The sequence below is a fragment of the Electrona antarctica genome, assembly GCF_951216825.1.
Source record: "Electrona antarctica genome assembly, chromosome: 12".
Classification (NCBI taxonomy): domain Eukaryota; kingdom Metazoa; phylum Chordata; class Actinopteri; order Myctophiformes; family Myctophidae; genus Electrona; species Electrona antarctica.
In genome coordinates this window covers 37,823,218-37,846,996 of record NC_136793.1, presented here as the reverse complement: position 1 = coordinate 37,846,996, position 23,779 = coordinate 37,823,218, and the positions used below count along the sequence as shown (strand labels likewise).

Sequence of the window (23,779 nt, the reverse complement as noted above, 5' to 3'; positions counted from 1 at the left end):
ACCTCACATATCGTCACCGTCAGGGCAGAAATCGTTCCTTTTCATCATTATGTATTTATTTATTTATTTTTTGAGGGGCGCTAGCCCCTCCTACATCCAGCTTTTGGTTACCGTCCACAAACTTCGTCTTAAATTCCTATTGACAATGAATGGAGAATGTTAGGTCACATTGTCTGAGCAAATAGGCATAGTGTCTATTTTACGTCATGATGATGTACGATGATAAGAGTGCCCCTCACTTCACATGGGTGTGATTTTTAAATAGTGAAAATAGGTATACAATCTACATTGTGACTTGTAAACTTGTAGATCTGCTATTTTCACTCCTTTTGTTTGACACTAGAACAACAAAGTAGGGTATTAATCTGTGGGGAAAAAAGAGGAAAAGGTTATGGAGATAATCTTCATGAAAATAACAGATTTTTCTACTTCAACTGCACAGAGCTGCTTTGGACCCTCTTTAAAGTTCGCCACCTTCTTACCTCCTTCCACATTGATTTGGACTCATTCAAGGTATAGAACTTTTAAAGAACTCGTGTGCTGTATTATTTGAAACCCTCTCCAAAGAGCACCTGTCTACATAAAGGACCCACGAAGCGCTTATTTTTTTATTTTTTTCTGATATGGAGATAAGAGGGTTCGGCTCGATGGCAATGCTATATTTAGTACTGGGGCAGCCATACTATCTAGACTTCATTATTTATTTATTCCGTATAAACCTTTTAGGGTCCCTGTGACGTCATGTGAGTCAATAACTCACTACATCATCATCATACATCATTATCATACTTTATCCAAGACTCAAAGCTTGAAATTATCGGTGCAACCACACTTACTAGCGGAACCATATATATGCTGTCTTTATTGCAACTGGTGGTTTAAAACAAAAGTGTGTGTGTGTGTGTGTGTGTGTGTGTGTGTGTGTGTGTGTGTGTGTGTGTGTGTGTGTGTGTGTGTGTGTGTGTGTGTGTGTGTGTGTGTGTGTGTGTGTGTGTGTGTGTGTGTGTGTGTGTGTGTGTGTGTGTGTGTGTGTGTGTGTGTGTGTGTGTGTGTGCAAGCATGGCGATATTATTTCCATTGGACCAATTAGACATCCTGTTGTCATTCTCAAGAGGGCAGGTGTATGTGTGTGTGTGTGTGTACGTGCATGCCTGCGTGTGTGTGTGTGTGTCTAATGTCATGCGTACGATTGTGCCTGTGTGTGTCTACTCATGAATGTGTGAGCGCGTACAGTACATGTAGTACGTGTATGTGTCACTGTGTCACTGTCTATCAGACTAGCACCGGCAAATTCATCACACCTAATACAGCATATCACACAGTTCCATTTCTCATGTGTCATAGTATATCCGTCTCTCCATCTCTCCGCATCGCTCTCGTTCTCTGCTGGATGCTGCTATCTCCATGGCAACTGTAACCAACCATTCGGTTGCCTAGTAAGCTGGCAGGAGAGAGGCCGGAGGAAGGAAGCGCTGATGCCAGGGAAATTCTGTTTACTCACCCGCCACCACACACACACTGCTCAGAGCTCAATATATGTATACACACACACTTAGTTTTATTGTAATGGACCGTTCTGTCGATGGTGTGGGGGTCACATTTGTTTAGAGAGAGTGTGTGTGTGTGTGTGTGTGTGTGTGTGTGTGTGTGTGTGTGTGTGTGTGTGTGTGTGTGTGTGTGAGTGTGTGTGTGTGTGTGTGTGTGTGCGTGTGCGCGCACGCGTCTTTGTACGTCCTGCGATTCACCCATTGGATGGGTCTGAGTCTGGGTGATTAAATCCATTTATTTTCCATAATTGCATTTATTTTCTTCCTGCTTCCTGAAAGAGACAGAGAGAGAGCGAGAGAGAGAGAGAGAGAGTGTGTGTGTGTGTGTGTGTGTGTGTGTGTGTGTGTGTGTGTGTGTGTGTGTGTGTGTGTGTGTGTGTGTGTGTGTGTGTGTGTGTGTGTGTGTGTGTGTGTGTGTGTGTGCGTGCGTGCGTGTGTGCGTGTGCGTGTGCGTGTGTGCGTGCCTCTAGCGGTACTATGGTTCTATGGTGTTAGCATTGACCTTGGGGTGGATTAGGGTGGATGATACCAGGGGTCAAGAGAGACTACACCCATCTATCTCCATCAGTAACCTCCATCCATCACAGTCATCTCTCTTTCCCTCTGTCCATCTCTCAATCCCTGTTATCTATCTATCTATCTATCTATCTATCTATCTATCTATCTATCTATCTATCTATCTATCTATCTATCTATCTATCTACCTACCTACCTGTCCGTCCGTCCGTCCGTCCGTCCGTCCGTCCGTCCGTCCGTCCGTCCGTCCGTCCGTCCGTCCATCTGTCTACTCTACTGTAAGCATGTCTCCATGTGTCTATCTCTCTCATCCATATCTGCATCTCTCCTCTATTTCTTTTCTTGTTTTGTTTTTTCGGGGGCTTTTTCTGTCTTTATTGGATAGTATTAGTGAAGAGAGACAGGAAACAGAGAGAGAGACACGGGGAATGACACGCAGCAATGGCCCGGGACTCGAACCTGTGACGTGCTGTCATGTCAGCAGGTGGGAGGAGGTGTCTCTCCTCTCCAAAGACAAAGAGAAGACACAGTCCTAGTCCTACTTAACTGCTGTGCTCAAAGAGTCAGACCACCACAACACACACACACACTGCGACCACACACACTCCATGGATTGACCACCACCAAGCTAATATCCTTTCAGTTCAACTATCGGACCTTCCTTTTGTGAGAAAACATTCGCTGCGGCCAAGTTACAGGTAAGGATTGATATGCATGCCTTCTGCCTTCTTGCACAATCCCTATTTCTGATTTAACATCATGGCTGCCTAAGAGATTTCTCCTTCTACCTGTACTTTAATCTGACGTTGATTGATTGATTGAATACTTTATACAGTACTTGTTTGGTACAGTAAGACATTAAAGCTAAAAGGATATCACTAAAAAGTCCTGGGGAGTGTCCTATGAGGCCTTAGCGTGAATTATGCAAGGATGTAATCTTCACTTGATTACATGCAGTGTTATTTTTTTATTAGAATGTATATGTTTAACAGTACTCTGGAACAATGAATGTACCACACATGAGATGTGAGTGAGAGACATGAGAGACAAATACGCCAATCTACAGTGGTGGAAAAAGTACTCCCATCAATATACAGTGGTGGAAAAAGTACTCTCATTTCTTAAGTAAAAGTAGCATTACTGCAATATAGAAATACTTAAAATGTATAATAATCTTTTGAAAATAGCAGCATTGTAAGCCTGTAGATCGGCTATTTTCAAATGTTGAAACTGTTGATTTGAATTATGATGAAGGGCCACGTATTTAAAGACTTTCATTTAAGTTGTGTGAAGTCCACAACGTTCTATTCACATTTCTTTCCATTCACAGCTACAGGAGGGAATACTGACTCAGACCACTGGAACCTGCTGCTGACTCTGTAAATGGTAAATGGTAAATGGTGCATTTATATAGCGCCTTTATCCAAGGCGCTTTACATAGATTGTGCATTACATTCACCCATTCACACACACATTCATACACCGATTGCGGCGGAAGCCATGCAAGGTACCAACCAGCACATCGGGAGCAATTTGGGGTTCAGTGTCTTGCCCAAGGACACTTCGACATGTAGACAGGAGGAGCCGGGATTCGAACCGCCGACCCATGGATCATTGGACGACCTGCTCTACCTCCTGAGCCACAGCCGCCCTGTCAGCTGAATGGACTTTAACAACAGCCACCATTCACAGTCAAAGTAAACTTCAGACAACATTCTAGAGGAGGAAGTGTTATCGCCACAGACTTGCTGACTTTCTGTATTGAGCAGAGTGTTTGTGGCTTCACTCAGAGAAAGAATATGCCTTCCAAGTCATCTCATCCAGAAGAACATGTATTGCTGTTTTATTGCTATTATTGCTGTCCTGTGTGTCAAGACATCTTTAAAGATCCTGTTCAACTGTCATGTAGCCACAGCTTCTGTAATGCCTGTGTGCAGGAATGGTGGAGACAAAAGGAAATAAAGCAATGTCCCTTTTGTAAGGAAATACATTCCACAGATCACCCACCTCGTAACCTGGCTTTGAAGAACCTGTGTGAGGCAAGGTTTAAAGAATAGTCCAAGGTTTAAAGAATATTCCAAGGTTTGCGCCACATTTTCACAATTTTTCAAAAATAGCAGCTCTACAAGCTGGCGCTCATGTGAACTTGTAGATTGGCTATTTTCGATTAGTTATTTTAAGATGAAAGAGTATTTGAAGTGATCAAACTAGCAATAAAATATAAGTTTAGAAGCATCTTCCAGGAACATGCATGGCCTCAAATATATATTTTACAGCTGGTCAGACTAAAACATCATAACATTTTCAGTCTTGAGGTTTTACTTTTGCTTTAATCCATGCCAATAGAGCACCGAAGTCTGACGTCACTTTCAGTAGAGGGCACCAACACACAGGTTCGTTTATTTTTTTATTTGTATTGAAATCTCCATAGGGCGATTTTATGTCGCTTCATATAAGAACTGTGTTTGAAAAATAAACCGACCACCCCGGCGTTTCTGTCAGGGGAGTGGCTGTGCGTCGTTAATGATGTCCATTCATATTTGATACAGCCAGTTTCTGGAGAAAATGGAATTAATGTGACCGCAAAAGCCTTGAAACTACATATGAATGCAATGTCGCTGAGCATATACGTCCAGCTGTCAACATATTGCGTTCCTGAGATTCCTCGTTGACGTAAGCTCAGCTGGTGGTGACTCGACTCGTACTAACCACGATACATTATATATCAATAAAATTAAAATTAAAATAAACGTAATTAACGTTCAGTTTCTGTTGTGCGACAGATGCAGCCTACCCGGAAATGTAGTCTCTGGGTTGTTTGGCTCGTTTCTAACGCTTATTTTGTTACTCTTTGGGTATATTTGTACATTTCCACCTTCAGTCGATGCTTCATATCCATATGAGTGAAAAGGCCGGGGTGATCGGTTTATTTTTCAAACACAGTTCTTATATGAGGCGATCTAAAACCCCCCTATGGAGATTACAATGCTTATAAAAAAATACACAAACCTGGGGACTGACGTCAGGACTTCGGTGCTCTATGGAATGGTTGGTATGTGTGTGGTGTGTGTTGTGTTGAACAAGAGGCATTTTACTTACTTTATGAAGCTTTCAATGGTCTCGCACCTTCCTACATGACTGCCTGCCTAGATATGTCCCAAGTCCCAACCCCCCCCTCAGGTCCTAGGAGTTATTTTAAATCAAGTGTAGACTCTGGGTTGTGTGCGCGCGCGTGTGTGTGTGTGTGTGTGTGTGTGTGTGTGTGTGTGTGTGTGTGTGTGTGTGTGTGTGTGTGTGTGTGTGTGTGTGTGTGTGTGTGTGTGTGTGTGTGTGTGTGTGTGTGTGTGTGTGTGTGTGTTTGCGCGTGACGTTTCTCCATCCATCTGGTCATCTGTCTCCATCAGACTGTTCTGCTCTGCTGTACTTCCTGCAGACTGTTGGGTTGTTCACACATGGTACCAACTACCAACTATGACCTTCACACCTAATGGAAGCCCACACCCTGACTTTGGCCCTCATTTATCAATTGAGTGTAAATTGTGCCCCAAATTCGAGTGTAGGTTTCGTAGTACACCCACGTCGCGTCGGCATTTATAAAGTGATCGCAAACAGCTGATCCTTCCATAATTTCGTTCCGACGTTAATAAATGTGACGGCTGAAATCTATCTGGCACGCCCTATGAAATCAAGCCTCGCCCTCGTTTTTGCGACATGAACAACTGCAGTACGACCTTGGAAACCATAGTTACATGACGAAAAAAGTAAATAAAAACGTTTCCCCGTAGGCCCGCTTGCCTTGCCTTGCCTTGCTGCCCGCCTCACCCCCCTCTCATACACACACGCAGACACACGCACGCACACGCAACTTGCAAGCAACTGTCACTGTGTGTTGTTAGTTGTACAATTATTAAAGTGTTTATTCATTTAATATACAACAAGATTAGTGAACGAAAACCTGAACCTGTGATTCTGTGAAGCATTAATTAAATAACATTGCTCACGTCATTGGAATGAGTTTGGACACGCACAGGCGGCACAGCCCGTGACAAATGCTGTTTTGCAAATAGCTGCATCTCCTCCTCCGCTCCTGTTCTGTCTGTCTCTGTCATGCATGCACATTACTGTATATTAGACTGCCTCCCTGCGCAGCCTAAACCTTATGTGGTACTGGTGGTAGCAGAGACGAAATGTTTTTATAATCGTCATGGGTCATACCTGGCAGGTGAAAACAAGCACCCAGATTAGCATTTCAATGCCTGATCTGCATGTGTACAAGGGACAGGCAACGCGGTCCACCCCCCGTCCCGGACAGTGAGGAAAAAATAGGTGTTAAGGTGCCAGACTTGGATATAGTGGTGGTGGGCTCAGGCTGGCTGGGTTACCCTACCTATAGATGCGGATGCGGTCCCCACTTGCGCTGGCTCGGCAGGCACATTTATTGGAATTCGAGCACGTCGGGTTTATCCTTAATTAAAAGGACGAGACGTAACGCGAGAAAGACATGGCTGTAGATTGCAGTAGCCTACCCGTTTTGACTATAGCTGCAGCACTGCAAATGCCAGCCGAGGACAAAGCGTACGACAGCTCCCGACCAGACGTGATTTTTGTCCTGGCACAAGTTCAAGTTCAAGCTTTGGCGGAAATGGTAAATGCCGAAAATTGCGGTAATTTTGTGTGTATCTCCTGTTATATCAGTTTTTTTGCAGATTAATGCCTATACTTCGTCATGTGAAAGCTGTTATTAAGAATATTTTCTATATTTTTAATAATATTTTTATATATTTTCAGAAGATGGTAAAATCAGATTAGATCAAATTATAGTAACTTTAAAGATTTTTTTGGGGGCTTTCATGCCTTTTTTGATAGGATAGTAGATAGGAAATGGGGAGTGACACGCAGCAAAGGTCGTTGGGATCGGGATTGGAACCGGGGACACGTTGTCAGCCTAGCTATAGGTACCCGGGACCACCACGCCAATAGGACACTTTATTGATTCTCAAACAGATATCAGGTTATTCAAGCAGCCAGTGATATAAAGAGAGAGAGAGAGAGAGAGAGAGAGAGAGAGAGAGAGAGAGAGAGAGAGAGAGAGAGAGAGAGAAGAATACAGGTACAGTATAGGAGCATATCAGGAGGAAGAATCTTTTCATGGATGTATGCACGTGTCAGCAGAAAGCTGAAAACCTACAGAAAAGGTAAGAAAAGGCAAAAACGAAAACAATCTTGAGCTATAAATAGCAGGTACGCATTGGGTACTGTGCTTTGTTGCAACTTAATATGCGACTTAATGCGACTTAATAGTGTTCAGAAATATAGACTATATCATTGTTCATACTGAATATTCATTATGAAAGTATACATTCCATCATAAGACAACTTAAACCATTAAAACCGGGGAAGCAACAAGTCATTTTAGATGTTTGCGTTTGCCTATTAAAAAATAGATGATGTACAAGCTCGCAGCGCAACACTTGTACATTTGCTATTAAAAAATAATAATAACTAGAAAAAGTGCCCTTCTGGGCACAGGTCTCCACCAGGAGGATAGGAGTGTGTGTGTGATGTTTGGCAAAATGTTTAGGAGTAATATAAACATGTTTTTTTGTTTGTTTGTTTCTAGCAACAATTTTCTTTATTTTGTTGAGGAAATGCAGAGCCAGATCACTCATAGCATCTCTGAGGATAGAATTCTGGATGAGCTGGACATGTGCAGCATTTTGTACAAAACGGGCTACTCCTGAAAACTTTGGAAGGCAATCTTAGCTAATCAGTGTAGAATCTGAGAAATCCAACAGGCTCGTCTTGATCACATGACTACAGAGATCATGTGTACCGATTTGCGTGAGATTTGGATGAAATCAGCCTCATGGTGGCGCTATAACCGGCAGATGTGGAGGGATGCAGGGAAAATGTTTTTCCATGGCCTCTAGGGAGTGCGCATACATAAGTTGTCGATGCAGTTATAGGTAAAAACAGGAATTGGCCTGTTATAGCGCCACGTGAGGCTGATTTGGGGGGAAAATAGTTGCATGTCGTCCTCAGCCTAGTGGAAATGTGCGTGTATAATTTCATGGAAATTGGACACTGTTTGTGATTTGTGGCATTTTGTTCGAAATGGACCAATCATGTGAGCTTTGGAAGCCAATCTTAGCCAAACAGGATGGAAGATGGGAAATTGTGCAGATCTGTGTTGATCACATGACTATGGAGATAGTGTATACCGAATTGTGTGGTGTATGGATAAAATGTGTACGAGTTATCTACAGAAATGTGTTTTACCTAAATCGGCCTCATGGTGGCGCTATAACAGGCCGTTGAGGAATATTTTGGGCAGAGGTTCGTCGTTGGCATCCAGGGAGTGTGTGTGCAAAGTTTGGCATGGATCGGGCCAACGGTGCCGGAGATTAGCTGATAACGGACGGACGGAAGGACACACACACACACACACGGACGGAGTGCAAAACATACTCTCTCCCCATGCCTTCGGCCTGGTGGAGACAATAATCTTGAAAGTCAGAAAGTGTGTGAAAACATTTGTAGAAGGACGGAGCTGACCTGTTCTGACGTTCGATATGTTGATCTGACCTCATCAAACCCTGTACACCCAAGACGCAGTCCCAGATAGAACAGAGACCCTGCCTGCACCCCTCCCCACCCTGACAGCTCCTCCCGACTGTAGGAAATTGAAACAGCTGACAATAAAACCACCTGTCTGTCTGTGTGGCACTAAACTCAATAAAACCACCTGTCTGTCTGTGTGGCACTAAACTCACCAACCACCTGTCTGTCTGTGTGGCACTAAACTCAATAAAACCACCTGTCTGTCTGTGTGGCACTAAACTCAATAAAACCACCTGTGTGTCTGTGTGGCACTAAACTCACCGCGTCTGTCAAATAAAACCATGTCCACCGCTGCTCTGTACAGCGTGCGACGTGCGTGCGTGTGTGCGTGAGTGTGCGTGAGTGTGTGCGTGCGTGTGTGTGTGTGTGTGTGTGTGTGTGTGTGTGTGTGTGTGTGTGTGTGTGTGTGTGTGTGTGTGTGTGTGTGTGTGTGTGTGTGTGTGTGTGTGTGTGTGTGTGTGTGTGTGTGTGTGTGTGTGTGTGTGTGCGTGCGTGCGTGCGTGCGTGCGTGCGTGCGTGCGTGTGTGTGTGTGCTTGTGCATCTGTGCGTGCATGCGTGTGTGTTTTTTCAGAAGACGGATGGATTGTTTTATGAGAGGGTGTGCCAGGACTCAGATGTCTGGCGCTGTCCGGCTGCTCTGTGGTGGAGATTAGTTTTAATTAGCATACTGTGTGTAGAATGGACCCAGCTCACATTATCTTACACACCGAACAGGGTAATGAGAGGGAATGAACGAGGTGTGTGTGTGTGTGTGTGTGTGTGTGTGTGTGTGTGTGTGTGTGTGTGTGTGTGTGTGTGTGTGTGTGTGTGTGTGTGTGTGTGTGTGTGTGTGTGTGTGTGTGTGTGTGTGTGTGTGTGTGTGTGTGTGTGTGTGTGTGTGTGCCCCAAGTTAATTATGCACAACATGTCAAATTGAGTACAAAATTGGTGTCCCCATTTAGATTTTACTGCTGTTTCATAAAGTAAGAGTTAACTTAAGTTCAGACAATTAAGTACCTGTTATGGTTATGTTTAAGGTAAGGGTTAGGGTTAGACCGGTTATTTTTAAGGTTAAGGGATATGGAATGAATGTTAGTCAAAGAAATGTCCCTGAAACGTTTGCAAAAAGTCTAATTTTGCTTCCTTCATAAAAACCAGAATGAGGAAACTAGAATCCAAAGGAATTTAGCTTATTCCAGTTTTAGGTGCTGTTTAATATGTCCTCATAAAAAGAGCACCATACATGTGTAGTATACGTATAATGCAAATCATATGCATGTTTATAGCAAACATGCATGTACTGTAACTGTACAGTAATACATGTACAGTATCTGTATTTTAATGTAGCCAATCAAACTTAGCACTGGAAAGGGCTTGGCTAATAGTCAGTTGCTTGTATTATGTCATTCTCATCATATCTTAGATTATATAGATTTTTGATATTGTAATATACGGTACTGATATGGCAAGCATGTCATTTCCCGGTTTTAATTACTTAAGCATTATTTTATACTATTACATGTTTTTTATACTTTTAAAAATAGCTAAAATATTAGATATATATAATATAAAATATTTAATATGTTTTATTCTACGCAATTTTATTGCCACAATATGGATATCGAGTTATTTGGTAGGAAAAATACCTTGATATTTAATTTTGTCCACATGGCCCAGCCCTGAATGGTAAACATTCTGAGTGGAGTCCTTCTGTGCTGCTGAGGCTGAGGCTGAGGCTGAGGCTGAGGCTGCGCTCTGAGCCTCACCTCAGCAGAGGCCTGTCATCTGGAGCCATGTCTTGTCTACTGATGCAACAGTGGAATCCGAGCTGACACACACAGCATTCTGCTGCTTTCACAACCGGTTTCTGAGCATCTGTACACTGTCAACATTAGTCTGTTATGTGTCACTTCTTCTGTGCTTACTGACTCTGTGTGTGTGTGTGTGTGTGTGTGTGTGTGTGTGTGTGTGTGTTTCTTCACAGAAATGTGAGCTCAGATGGGGCAGAGGCGAGGCGCAGGCTGAGAGAATGCGAGGGATTGGTCGACGCCCTACTCCATGCCCTCCAATCAGCAGTAGGGAAGAAAGACATGGACAACAAGGTATGATGGTTCCCATCGACACAAACATATATATTGTGAAAATTGCCAATCTACAACGCCTCACGTTTGCAAGGCGTTGTGAGCTTGTAGATCGCCAATTTTCAAAATGTTTGACTCTTTCTTATTATTTGCCAATTTGGACAATGTTTGATCAGTTTTTATAGTATAGTTTGTTGATTACTTTTGATGCAGTAATGGTCTTTTTCTTTGCTTTAATTTTTTTTAATACATATTAAAAGGGTCTTAAAGTCCTGTCACGTTACTGTCATCTGGGGAGCCCCCAAAATGATGTGGGTACCCCTTGGGGGTGCCGACCCACAGGTTGAGAACCACTGTTCTAGATAAATTGAATGTATCATTTGCTTGTCCCTCTGTATACTGTATATTTTAGTTGATAACATTTGTTTTAACTGACACTGCCTCTCTCTCTGCCCTTCCAGTCAGTGGAGAACTGTGTGTGCATCATGAGGAACCTCTCATACCACGTCCACAAAGAGGTGCCGGGGGCAGATAAATTCCTGGACCCCTCAGCACTGCAGGCTCCGGGCTCCGCAGGGCCACAGAGGAAGAAGAAGGATGACGCTGGCTGCTTTGGAGGGAAGAAGGCCAAAGGTGAGGATGGTATTGGATGCACTCAACAAGAACATTGCAATGGTTTTGTTCCAAAATGAAAAGCAAAGACTTGAAAAGCTTTTTGAAAACTTGAAAGCAAAGAGTAAGTACTGCAACAGTAAAACAGTAAGTAAGTAAGAAACTGCAGGGAGGGAAGAGAAAGACACATAGAAAATAGAGTACTTTTGTTCTTTAAACATCTTTTGTTTGAACAAAGTTAGACATTATTCCTAGACAAAGCAAAATTCTCAGAGTTGTTTAGGGGGAACAGGAAATTAAAAAGTGTCTGATACAATGATATCGATGTCACTTTTTCCATTCCCATTTCCAATGGATCTGCTTTTTCTTTTATTAAGATATTGACTGTTGAACTTGAGATCATTATTGTTTTGCCCTCAGAATAGATATATTGAAAGTAGAAATTATTTTTTTTCCCTGATTTAATCTGTGTTAATAGCAGTGAAAGCTGCACTTCTATTGGATGGAGAGATGTCTATCATTCGGGTTAAGGGTTTTGTACACCACATTAGTCTTTAATTACGGTACATCATTTTAATCCTTTTAATCTAGCCGTGATATTTGCAGGAACTAGGATGAATATGAGGTTAGAAAGAACAGTATTTGTTAATAAAATAATTTGTCACAGAGATTTCTCTTTCACTTCTCTAATGCATCATTCTCAGTAGCAGCCAATTTGCTTCTTACAAGATTCAGACAACAAATGTTTGATAGCAGATCATTCCAATGTTTGATAATGGATTATTCCACAACATGGAATCCTGTTTGTGAGCATTAATTTGGTAACTCGCTGTACAGTATCTGTTTTTTCACTATCTACACTGTCTCGTACAGTATATCAATATTTTGTTTGCTGTTTCATTACAAAGCACTGTTTAATATTTAACAAAAATGTTGCCTGATGTTGAATACTCCATATCCATTTATATGCAGACTGGTTCACACTTCACAGTGACATAACAGGTTGGGGGCAGTGTTTCTTGCACAAGGACACGCAGCTGGGAATTATGCCCAAGACCTTGCTTTGTCTTAAGGCCATGTCACATCAAACAGACTTGCATGAACTAATGGTGACTCGTGGCAACTAATCAGATGGCTTTGTGTCACCTCACGTCTCAGGTCAAAGTTATGCTAATGCTAGCCTGGAACACACCACAAAGTCTACAGCTGATGGTCAGCTGATGGCAGACTTCTGTGCTGGAACACACCACAAAGTCTACAGCTGATGGTCAGCTGATGGCAGACTTCTGTGCTGGAACACACCACAAAGTCTACAGCTGATGGTCAGCTGATGGCAGACTTCTGTGCCTGCATGAGAGGAAGTAACTCTCCTTTCCAGGAGGTGGCAATAGTCTGTATTATGGCATATCTATTCTAGCAGATTCAAGCTCAAAGGGGAGATGACATGAGCTGTTGATCTTAATAACAAGAATGCAAAGAACGGCCTTGCATATTTGGCAAGAATGTTCTCATTAATTTAACTTGGTGAGAACATTCTCTCAAGTCTGTCAGGACTGGAGACCAGAAAATCATATTTCTAGTTGGAGATGGACTTGAGGTCATGGGATTGCACTCTAATTAGCTGTGTGTGTTTCAGTCAAATTGTCAGTACATGAAGTGCAAATGAAAATATAAAAAAAGTAATGAAAACGGTTTTGTTAGTAGTGGCATGAAGCTGTTTGAAAGATAACTTGATGTTTTGAATAACAGATCATGATAACAATAAAAACAAACAAAATGGAACACTGAGGGCTAAAAAGGAAATCATCTTTTATGATCTTTCCTTGAGGCGGTTCCACCAAAATGGGTTATAGAAAAATCAAAATCATCAAAAGCATAAATTGTAACCCTACAGTATACATCAGTTATTTGAAAATCTACAAGCTTACAATGAAATGCAACACAGCTACTATTTACAAAGAAATCACTGAAAAAAACATTTGAATAGTTTTGAAACATTTTAAGAAGACAAATCTTGTGTGAAGGTCCTTGGCACATAATAGGATCACTCACAGGTTGCGGAAGAGCGGCCTCTATCGTAAACACCGCAAGCCCCAAATGGCAAACGTCATACACCAATGACGGTCTGCGCCTTGGATTGAAATGACAAATATATTCGTCAATGGCAGTCAATGAGTTTTAATTTAACTCTGAAAGAGTAAAAATGGACACATATAGTCTTTCAGTGTTCAATTATCAGGGGTCCTTTTTACATTTTTAAGAGCTAAATTACTTTGTAGCCACATACACTACTCAGCGACAGCTGTGCCATTTGTCCGTGCTAGTGATCTCCTAATCAGCATCCCTCCTCCCAGGCCATTAGCCAAATGACACCCTTATCTCCCTAACGCACGCCAATAATAGCCACAATTAATCTGCCAGCCAATGAGCTGTGACCATGCCAGGCAGTGCCCCTTGACCCTCAACATCACCTCGGGGCTGTCTGCGGTTCAGAGGTCATGACAGCAAGAGAGTGTAGTCTAGGTGTGCAGATTTATAAACGTAGTAATTGGCCACCCGGCCGTGCACGTGCGCGTATGCACGCACGCACGCACGCACGCACGCACGCACGCACGCACGCACGCACGCACGCACGCACGCACGCACGCATGCACGTACACACACACACACACACACACACACACACACACACACACACACACACACACACACACACACACACACACACACACACACACACACACACACTTTCACTGACTAATGAGATGTGTTTGTAAGTCTAGGTGTAGGCCCTGAAGGTGAGTGCTTTGAAGGAGAGAGAGATTGAAAACAAAATGCCCCGGCCTCTGAATCAGTACAATGAAGCAGTACTAATACACAGTAAATGCTGGGAATTTTCAGAGTGCCATATTGACATCACAATGAGTCTCCACGGTCCTTTGTTAACCTCTTGAACACTAGCGTCCCTATTCTGGGCCTGTCATAATAGCCAGACATTTATACATATATAACAGGTGAACATTCACCAAAATTAGCAGAACTACAAACTGACAACACTTGGCAACGCACTGCCTTGTTGTTTTGAACTCATGTGTCGCGTTGTTTAATTTCTTCATTATTATTATTATTTAAAGAACGCTGATTAGCCTGGTTGGTATTCCAAACGAGGAAACACACTGGATCAAACCCTGAGATCGCAACATTCAGGGGCTGGAGCCGGGCAAATATTTCCATGCTTCAAAACAATCATTTGTTGTGTGATTAGTATTCTGTATGTGTGACACTCGCTTGTACTCCCTGTTCTGCTGACTGGCTGGGCAAAATGCAGGGGGGAACTAAATACTGCATGGGGAAAAGCAGAAAATAATTTATGTATTTGTTTATTTCTCTTCTTTCTTTCATCCTTTTTTCTTTCATCCTTTCTTTCTCTGTCTTTCTGCCTCTCTCTCTCTCTCTCTCTCTCTCTCTCTCTCTCTCTCTCTCTGGGTGTAAGCACACCTAGGATTCCATACACGGACAAAAGCCGCTCGTGGCCGGCGTCTCTTCCGGGTTTTTAGACAGCTGGTGGATGGAAATGAAGCTCCGCCCGCGTCGGCCAGATTCCCGGAAAAGCTTGCCCCGCGTCATTCTGCCGCGTGGGCGGAGCTTAATTTCCATCCATCAGCTGTCTAAAAACCAGGAAGAGATGCGGGCCACGAGCGGCTTTTGGCCACGCATGGAAGCTCAGGTGTGCCTGCGCTGACTGACTCTCTCTCTCTCTCTCTCTCTCTCTCTCTCTCTCTCTCTCTATCTCTCTCTCTCTCTCTCTCTCTCTCTCTCTCTCTCTCAGCCATCTCAGTTTCTTTCATCATTTTGCCAGTAGAACACATGTGGAGTGCTAATGGATTCCTATGTTTACTCACCTCCCATTTGAGTGTTTGTCTCCCATGTGTGTCTCTCTATGCCCCTCCTCTCTAATTTACATACTTACCTCTCTCTCTCTCTCTCTCTCTCTCTCTCTCTCTCTCTCTCTCTCTCTCTCTCTCTTTCCTCCTCTTGTTACCACCAAACTATTGCAAACTGTGAACTAATTCTCTCCCCTGTCTCCATCAGTTAAATATGTTCAAAGTATTACGCCTGTCATCCACAGCATTCACTTTGTTCGCATGCACACACACATGCGTGCACGCGCGTGCCCGCGCGCACACACACACACCCTTTTCACCAACCCTCTTCTCTTTTTCCCTGCTTGTGTTTTTGGCATTGCTGCGCTGCCTCCTTGGCTAACTATAGAGGAATGGTTTAATCAAGGTGAGTGTTTCTGTCTGTCTCACTCTTCTGCCCTCTTCTCCTTTAAGACACCTCCTCCTCCTCCTACTCTGCCACTTTGCTCATAGCTAAAACACTTTGGCTGTCCTCCAACGCTGATAAAGTTGCACTTTAGATGCTGTGTTTCTGTCATCCATGTAGAATCTTCATGTCACCTGTAGCAATGAATGTCATAGAATGCATTCCCAGTCTGTGAAGTAAAATTCATACTTCATCAATTAACCGTGTTCTACAACAACAATTATGCATTTTAACTGAAAGAGCTTTTGTAGTTGTGTTGTTCTTGTTCTACAACATGGTTGTTCGTTTTGTATAAATTAGCCTGTAGTCATTCAGTCCTTCTTTAGACCGTTCATTTAGTGGTAAAGCAGAGTGAATGCACGATGACAAACAGTAAGATAATGTGTCCACTCTACTGGGAACCTCTTCATACAGTAGCATTGTGTCTTTTCCTCCTAATTAGTCATGAAAACACCTGCTTCGTCAGGTGTTGTGACAGTGCTGAGAGATACAGTAAACATGTTTTCAGCAGTAAATTCAAGGCAGCAAATTGTACTGTCGCAGTTGAACATACAGTATTTACACCACAAAAGAGCACAATTATCATTTTGAGATAAAAGCATCACATCAATCTGTTTGCACTGTTGCTAAAACACGAGGTTTGAGCATGTGGTAAAGCCATCTGGTTTGTATGCGGCTATAGACTAGAATTTGATTCAAGTTATAGCCATGACATTATATATTAGCACTGATTTATTGCCAATATCAGGTCCAACCAAGAGTTATGTCAGATATATGGGCTTGTAATTCAAGCTGTAGACTACTGTGTATATGTGTGTATGTGTGTATTTAGGTAACATGTACTGTACAGTAGCAGTGGTAACACTTCATCTTATTAATGTGTGTATTAACCTATGGAAAAACAACACTGGGACAATATTTAATATAGCTGATGAAAGTCATTACACCCTTTGTATTGTTTTACAGAAATGATATGTTCTTTAAACAGTACTGTTGCACTTACAACACTTACAGTAAGCATAGGTTAATACACAGCTAATACAGTGGAAGACAACCAACACATTTTTCAGCTGAAGATGCTCCATTGTTTTTTGTCAAGTAAGACTTGCTGGAAGAGTCCTTAATTAGGATAGATGTGTAAACGTTAGTTTCCACCCTGTCTCTGTGGGCATGTCCACGTGCATGAGACATGTTCATTAGCTTCTTTCTACTGTAGTCACCATCTCTGTTCCATCTCCCGTTTTCTATCGCATTATTGCATTATTGTAGATGTTTTCCTGCCTGCGTACAGTTGGGTGCCACCGATATTGTCCCTTATCATTTGACCCATTTAGGCCTGACCTCAAAATTTTAAAAAATCCTTCTAAATCCTCCAGTTTTCTGAAATAAATATTTTCACGATTTTTCAAAAATAGCAGACCTACAAGCTCGTAGCGCGCCACTCGGTGGCGCGCTATGAGCTTGTAGATCTGCTATTTTTCAATAGCTAAATTATAACAATGTTTAAAACACCAAAAGGGGTTCCCGCCCAAAATGGGTTAACTGTCCTTTTGCGCAGATCACGCAAACCTCAGCAAAAAGAAAAGGACAATATCGATGGCCTCCAACTGTAGTGTGCACACGCATGTTTGTGTGTGTAGATAGATATTACTTCAACTTATAATTCTGAAAATAATGTGCTAGCAGTGTATTTTTATAGGTGTGATTGTAACACAAATGGTACAGTATGCTGTCGACCTGCAATCTCGTAATGTGACACTAACATATACTTTTATATCTCTCTCTCCTAGGCAGGAAAAATGGCGAGAATGACAAAAACTATGACACGTTGGATCTACCCAAGCGTACGGAGCCGTCGAAAGGTAGGCTGGGCCTGTCTGTCACAAACACAAGATAGAGCACTGTACTTTTAGGAGCACTTCAAAAAGAAAAGGTAATTGTAGGACCCTGGGAATCAGGGCCTTTTTGCAACCACAGGTCGCAGTTAACTATGGAATCGTGCGTTTTTCGTCACTCAAAATCCCCATACATGGGGAAAGCCCCCATATATTGTGCCCCGGTTCGTGACATCACTATGACATCATCATCCCCATACATGGGGAATGCCCCCATACAGTATATTGTGTCGAGGTCTCGTGACATCACTATGACATCATCAGGGATATTAAGTCCATATACAGGAATGTCCCCATATATGGTCACACATTGTGATATCACGTCTAGTCACGTCTCCAAGACATGCTATATATGGCCATGAACCCTGGCCATGGCCATGAACCCTTGTCCATACCTGTTTTTCATTGTGAATTTCTTGAGACGCCTCATCCCCATCCATCCTTCCTCTTCGATGTCTCCCTTTTGACTGATACCTGTCCATTTAAACTCTAGACGGGCCTGCCCCAAAGTTATTTGTGCAATTTGTGCAGCCGGAAAAAACTAGAGTTCTCAACTCTCATCAAGGCCCTCATCAAACCCTGTACACTCAAGACACTGCCCCCGCTGCCACCCTTAGATCTCCATATATGGAACTGACCTGTTCTGATATTCCATATGTTGATCTGACCTCATCACACCCTGTACACTCAAGACACGCTCCATATATGGCCAGTGCACGCCCTCAGGCATCTTACTGGTACTATAGCTCTGACACTAGTATTATACAATGTGTGACTTGCATTCCCGTAGGTGGACCTTTAAGGGCAAGACAAAGATATGTAGACGGCCAAGACGGGACAATTTTATTACATGTTTTGTTTTTGGCTTTTTAATGAGCAATTAAGGGGGACATTCTGCCTATGCTGCCCTAGAGCCGATGTAACAATACAGCAGTTGTTTTGAAGAAATTAAATGTTTCTTCCATCTGTCTCTTTTGTTATTGTTCTTGTTATTTCCTGCTAGATAATAGACTCAAATATAATAAAATATATTATACAATGAAGATGTCACGCAGAGTGCAGACAAATCTTGAGTCTGGAAATATATCGCTTTCGTTAAATGTCATTTCTCTGGCAAGCAGAGATGAAATTGCGTCCCTGAAAATGAGTAGGCACTGCATTGTCAAAGATGAGCTGAGGGGTATGAAGAAAGAGAGACATCTGTGTGATTTGTTTGATTGGAGCAGTGTCATGTGCTGCTATTCCAGCCACAAACCTGACGGCTGATTGACTGTTGACTGTATCGGGGAACATTGGTGTTGTGACATGGCTTCTTGTTACCTGAGTGGGCTCCTGAGCAAATGATAAGCTAGGCGTTTTGATGTAGGAACATCACATGCATTCTGTGATGCAATAGGAAATGAACGGGGAAATCTATTGAAATATGAAATGCCTTTCTCTTTTGCGCTTTTCTGTCCTATTTCTTGTGACTGCGCGACCTGTTTATTCAAGGTTCACAGTGATACTGGATCTTCAAGGTCTTCTGATTCTTACTGTCACTGTTTACTGTATGTAATGCTGCTGATCAAAGAAATGTACTCTTCTTCTGCTGTGCTCAAAATGTAAATGAGAATACAATTAAAGGAGAATTTCATGCTAGAAGGCTTTCTTACCTTTCCTTGTATTTTGTGCAAAAACGCATATTATTGGCTATTTCCCCTACCCCACCATAAGCCCTCAATGGGGCGCTGGATTTCAGTGCTAATTTGCTTATTTCCATCGCTCGTATAAATCCTCTCTTCATAATGTCAACAGTATGTGTAGCGTCACACTTTACTCCATAGTAACGCTGTTGCTGTGTTCCAGCCGTAAAGCGTGAAGGGAAATAGCCGCGTTTTTGCACAAAATGACACCTGGACCACTTTGGTGTGGACCTAACAACTACAACAAAAGGTAAGAAAGCCTTCTAGCATGAAACTCTCCTTTAAAAGGGATGTTTTGAATATTTCCTCCTCAGTATCAAATCATTTGGATCTCAGGATCCACATGGGAACGGTGTGTCTCCAACGTGGATCTCGGACTACATGTGTCCAGCCTGTGTTGTCAGTCGTACTTGATTTCAGTTGTCTATGAAATATCTGAAACATGACTCCAAATATGGATATAGGTTTCAGCCCTGATTAGAGCCCCATTGATGTCGTTTAGAAAATGTAAGTTCAATATAAATATAAAACAAATGTGAAAAGAAATAAGTGGAGTTACTTCTGTGGCCAGTAGTGGCATTGTGTGCACTAGACATTTGACACTGATCGGTTCAGCGGTTTGCAACCCAACGTCTTATAGACAGCCATGCTGTAAAATTAAATGTTGCCTGAATGTGTGTGTGTGTGTGTGTGTGTGTGTGTGTGTGTGTGTGTGTGTGTGTGTGTGTGTGTGTGTGTGTGTGTGTGTGTGTGTGTGTGCGTGTGCGCGCGTTTTGGTGCATTCATGCTCTTTTGCCTGGAGTAAAACAGTGACAAGTGGGTGCGACAGACAAAAATCAGTATGCAGAGACTGTACAATAATGTCTCAATATTCAAGTAGGTGTACATGCATCTGTATAATACTTCATGTGTATTTCACCCTAGGAAAGGTGTACTGTATGTGTTTGTGTGTAAATGTTATATCTTGGTATGAATCCGTCATGGAGGAAAAAATATTTTAGCGTGTTTTTATGCATTCTCCAGCAGACACATACTGTACACAGATGGAGAGTTGTCCAAGGACATTTGCTTGTCACAATCCAGTGAACTCGAAGCATACTCTCAGAATGTACACTACCAGCCCCGGATGTCCATCTGCGAATATGAGTTTATGAACTTATGAACTACCATGAGAAACAATTCTCATAGAACCAGACATTTGAAGTGCATTTTTCCTGCATGGGATACATTACGAGGGCCTGCGGGTGTTTTTCCTCCGTGACATTTTCCACATACAGTATGTCTGAATTGAACCCATGCATCCTTACTATTAGGAGCAGAGGGGAATTGCCATTAATACGGCGCCTGGGGAAGAGTTAGGGGTTAAGTGGATTTCTCAGGGAAACTTCAACTGGGTAGACTGAAGGGCAACCGATGACCTTGTGATTACCAGACAGCCTCTCTACCCACCCAGCTATGGCCTCCCCTCCATGTGCTTGTCCATCACTCTATCTATGGCCTCCCCACCATGTGGTTGTCCATCGCTCTATCTATGGCCTCCCCACCATGTGGTTGTCCATCGCTCTATCTATGGCCTCCCCTCCATGTGCTTGTCCATCGCTCTATCTATGGCCTCCCCTCCATGTGCTTGTCCATCGCTCTATCTATGGCCTCCCCACCATGTGCTTGTCCATCGCTCTATCTATGGCCTCCCCACCATGTGCTTGTCCATCGCTCTATCTATGGCCTCCCCACCATGTCCATCGCTCTATCTATGGCCTCCCCACCATGTGCTTGTCCATCGCTCTATCTATGGCCTCCCCTCCATGTGGTTGTCCATCGCTCTATCTATGGCCTCCCCACCATGTGCTTGTCCATCGCTCTATCTATGGCCTCCCCACCATGTCCATCGCTCTATCTATGGCCTCCCCTCCATGTGCTTGTCCATCGCTCTATCTATGGCCTCCCCACCATGTGCTTGTCCATCGCTCTATCTATGGCCTCCCCTCCATGTGGTTGTCCATCGCTCTATCTATGGCCTCCCCACCATGTGCTTGTCCATCGCTCTATCTATGGCCTCCCCACCATGTCCATCGCTCTATCTATGGCCTCCCCACCATGTGCTTGTCCATCGCTCTATCTATGGCCTCCCCTCCATGTCCATCGCTCTATCTATGGCCTCCCCTCCATGTCCATCGCTCTATCTATGGCCTCCCCACCATGTCCATCGCTCTATCTATGGCCTCCCCTCCATGTCCATCGCTCTATCTATGGCCTCCCCTCCATGTCCATCGCTCTATCTATGGCCTCCCCTCCATGTCCATCGCTCTATCTATGGCCTCCCCACCATGTCCATCGCTCTATCTATGGCCTCCCCTCCATGTCCATCGCTCTATCTATGGCCTCCCCACCATGTCCATCGCTCTATCTATGGCCTCCCCTCCATGTGCTTGTCCATCGCTCTATCTATGGCCTCCCCTCCATGTGCTTGTCCATTGCTCTATCTATGGCCTCCCCACCATGTGCTTGTCCATCGCTCTATCTATGGCCTCCCCACCATGTGCTTGTCCATTGCTCTATCTATGGCCTCCCCACCTTGTGCTTGTCCATCGCTCTATCTATGGCCTCCCCACCATGTGCTTGTCCATCGCTCTATCTATGGCCTCCCCACCATGTGCTTGTCCATTGCTCTATCTATGGCCTCCCCACCATGTGCTTGTCCATTGCTCTATCTATGGCCTCCCCACCATGTGCTTGTCCATTGCTCTATCTATGGCCTCCCGACCTTGTGCTTGTCCATCACTCTATCTATGGCCTCCTCCGTGACATTTTCCACATACAGTATGTCTGAATTGAACCCATGCATCCTTACTATTAGGAGCAGAGGGGAATTGCCATTAATACGGCGCCTGGGGAAGAGTTAGGGGTTAAGTGGATTTCTCAGGGAAACTTCAACTGGGTAGACTGAAGGGCAACCGATGACCTTGTGATTACCAGACAGCCTCTCTACCCACCCAGCTATGGCCTCCCCTCCATGTGCCTATCCATCGCTCTATCTATGGCCTCCCCACCATGTGGTTGTCCATCGCTCTATCTATGGCCTCCCCACCATGTGGTTGTCCATCGCTCTATCTATGGCCTCCCCTCCATGTGCTTGTCCATCGCTCTATCTATGGCCTCCCCTCCATGTGCTTGTCCATCGCTCTATCTATGGCCTCCCCACCATGTGCTTGTCCATCGCTCTATCTATGGCCTCCCCACCATGTGCTTGTCCATCGCTCTATCTATGGCCTCCCCACCATGTCCATCGCTCTATCTATGGCCTCCCCACCATGTGCTTGTCCATCGCTCTATCTATGGCCTCCCCTCCATGTGGTTGTCCATCGCTCTATCTATGGCCTCCCCACCATGTGCTTGTCCATCGCTCTATCTATGGCCTCCCCACCATGTCCATCGCTCTATCTATGGCCTCCCCTCCATGTGCTTGTCCATCGCTCTATCTATGGCCTCCCCACCATGTGCTTGTCCATCGCTCTATCTATGGCCTCCCCTCCATGTGGTTGTCCATCGCTCTATCTATGGCCTCCCCACCATGTGCTTGTCCATCGCTCTATCTATGGCCTCCCCACCATGTCCATCGCTCTATCTATGGCCTCCCCACCATGTGCTTGTCCATCGCTCTATCTATGGCCTCCCCTCCATGTCCATCGCTCTATCTATGGCCTCCCCTCCATGTCCATCGCTCTATCTATGGCCTCCCCACCATGTCCATCGCTCTATCTATGGCCTCCCCTCCATGTCCATCGCTCTATCTATGGCCTCCCCACCATGTCCATCGCTCTATCTATGGCCTCCCCTCCATGTGCTTGTCCATCGCTCTATCTATGGCCTCCCCTCCATGTGCTTGTCCATTGCTCTATCTATGGCCTCCCCACCATGTGCTTGTCCATCGCTCTATCTATGGCCTCCCCACCATGTGCTTGTCCATTGCTCTATCTATGGCCTCCCCACCTTGTGCTTGTCCATCGCTCTATCTATGGCCTCCCCACCATGTGCTTGTCCATCGCTCTATCTATGGCCTCCCCACCATGTGCTTGTCCATTGCTCTATCTATGGCCTCCCCACCATGTGCTTGTCCATCGCTCTATCTATGGCCTCCCCACCATGTGCTTGTCCATTGCTCTATCTATGGCCTCCCCACCATGTGCTTGTCCATTGCTCTATCTATGGCCTCCCGACCTTGTGCTTGTCCATCACTCTATCTATGGCCTCCCCACCATGTGCTTGTCCATTGCTCTATCTATGGCCTCCCCTCCATGTGGTTGTCCATTGCTCTATCTATGGCCTCCCCACCATGTGCTTGTCCATCACTCTATCTATGGCCTCCCCACCATGTGCTTGTCCATTGCTCTATCTATGGCCTCCCCTCCATGTGCTTGTCCATTGCTCTATCTATGGCCTCCCCACCATGTGCTTGTCCATTGCTCTATCTATGGCCTCCCCACCATGTGCTTGTCCATTGCTCTATCTATGGCCT

General features: G+C 44.1%; 1 protein-coding gene across 9 annotated transcripts in view; it reads left to right on the top strand.

The window, feature by feature from the left end:
- arvcfb (ARVCF delta catenin family member b) overlaps nt 1-23,779 on the top strand; it is a 288,700-nt gene that overhangs the window by 222,577 nt on the left and 42,344 nt on the right. For 6 of the 9 annotated variants that reach the window (XM_079516206.1, XM_079516207.1, XM_079516201.1 and 3 more), the window contains 4 exons: nt 10,649-10,766; nt 11,207-11,378; nt 15,630-15,647; nt 17,477-17,548. In XM_079516206.1, the coding sequence (XP_079372332.1) occupies nt 10,649-10,766; nt 11,207-11,378; nt 15,630-15,647; nt 17,477-17,548 (380 nt within the window). The remainder of the gene's footprint in view (nt 1-10,648; nt 10,767-11,206; nt 11,379-15,629; nt 15,648-17,476; nt 17,549-23,779) is intronic. The other 3 variants (XM_079516202.1, XM_079516204.1, XM_079516200.1) reach the window with 1 other exon arrangement.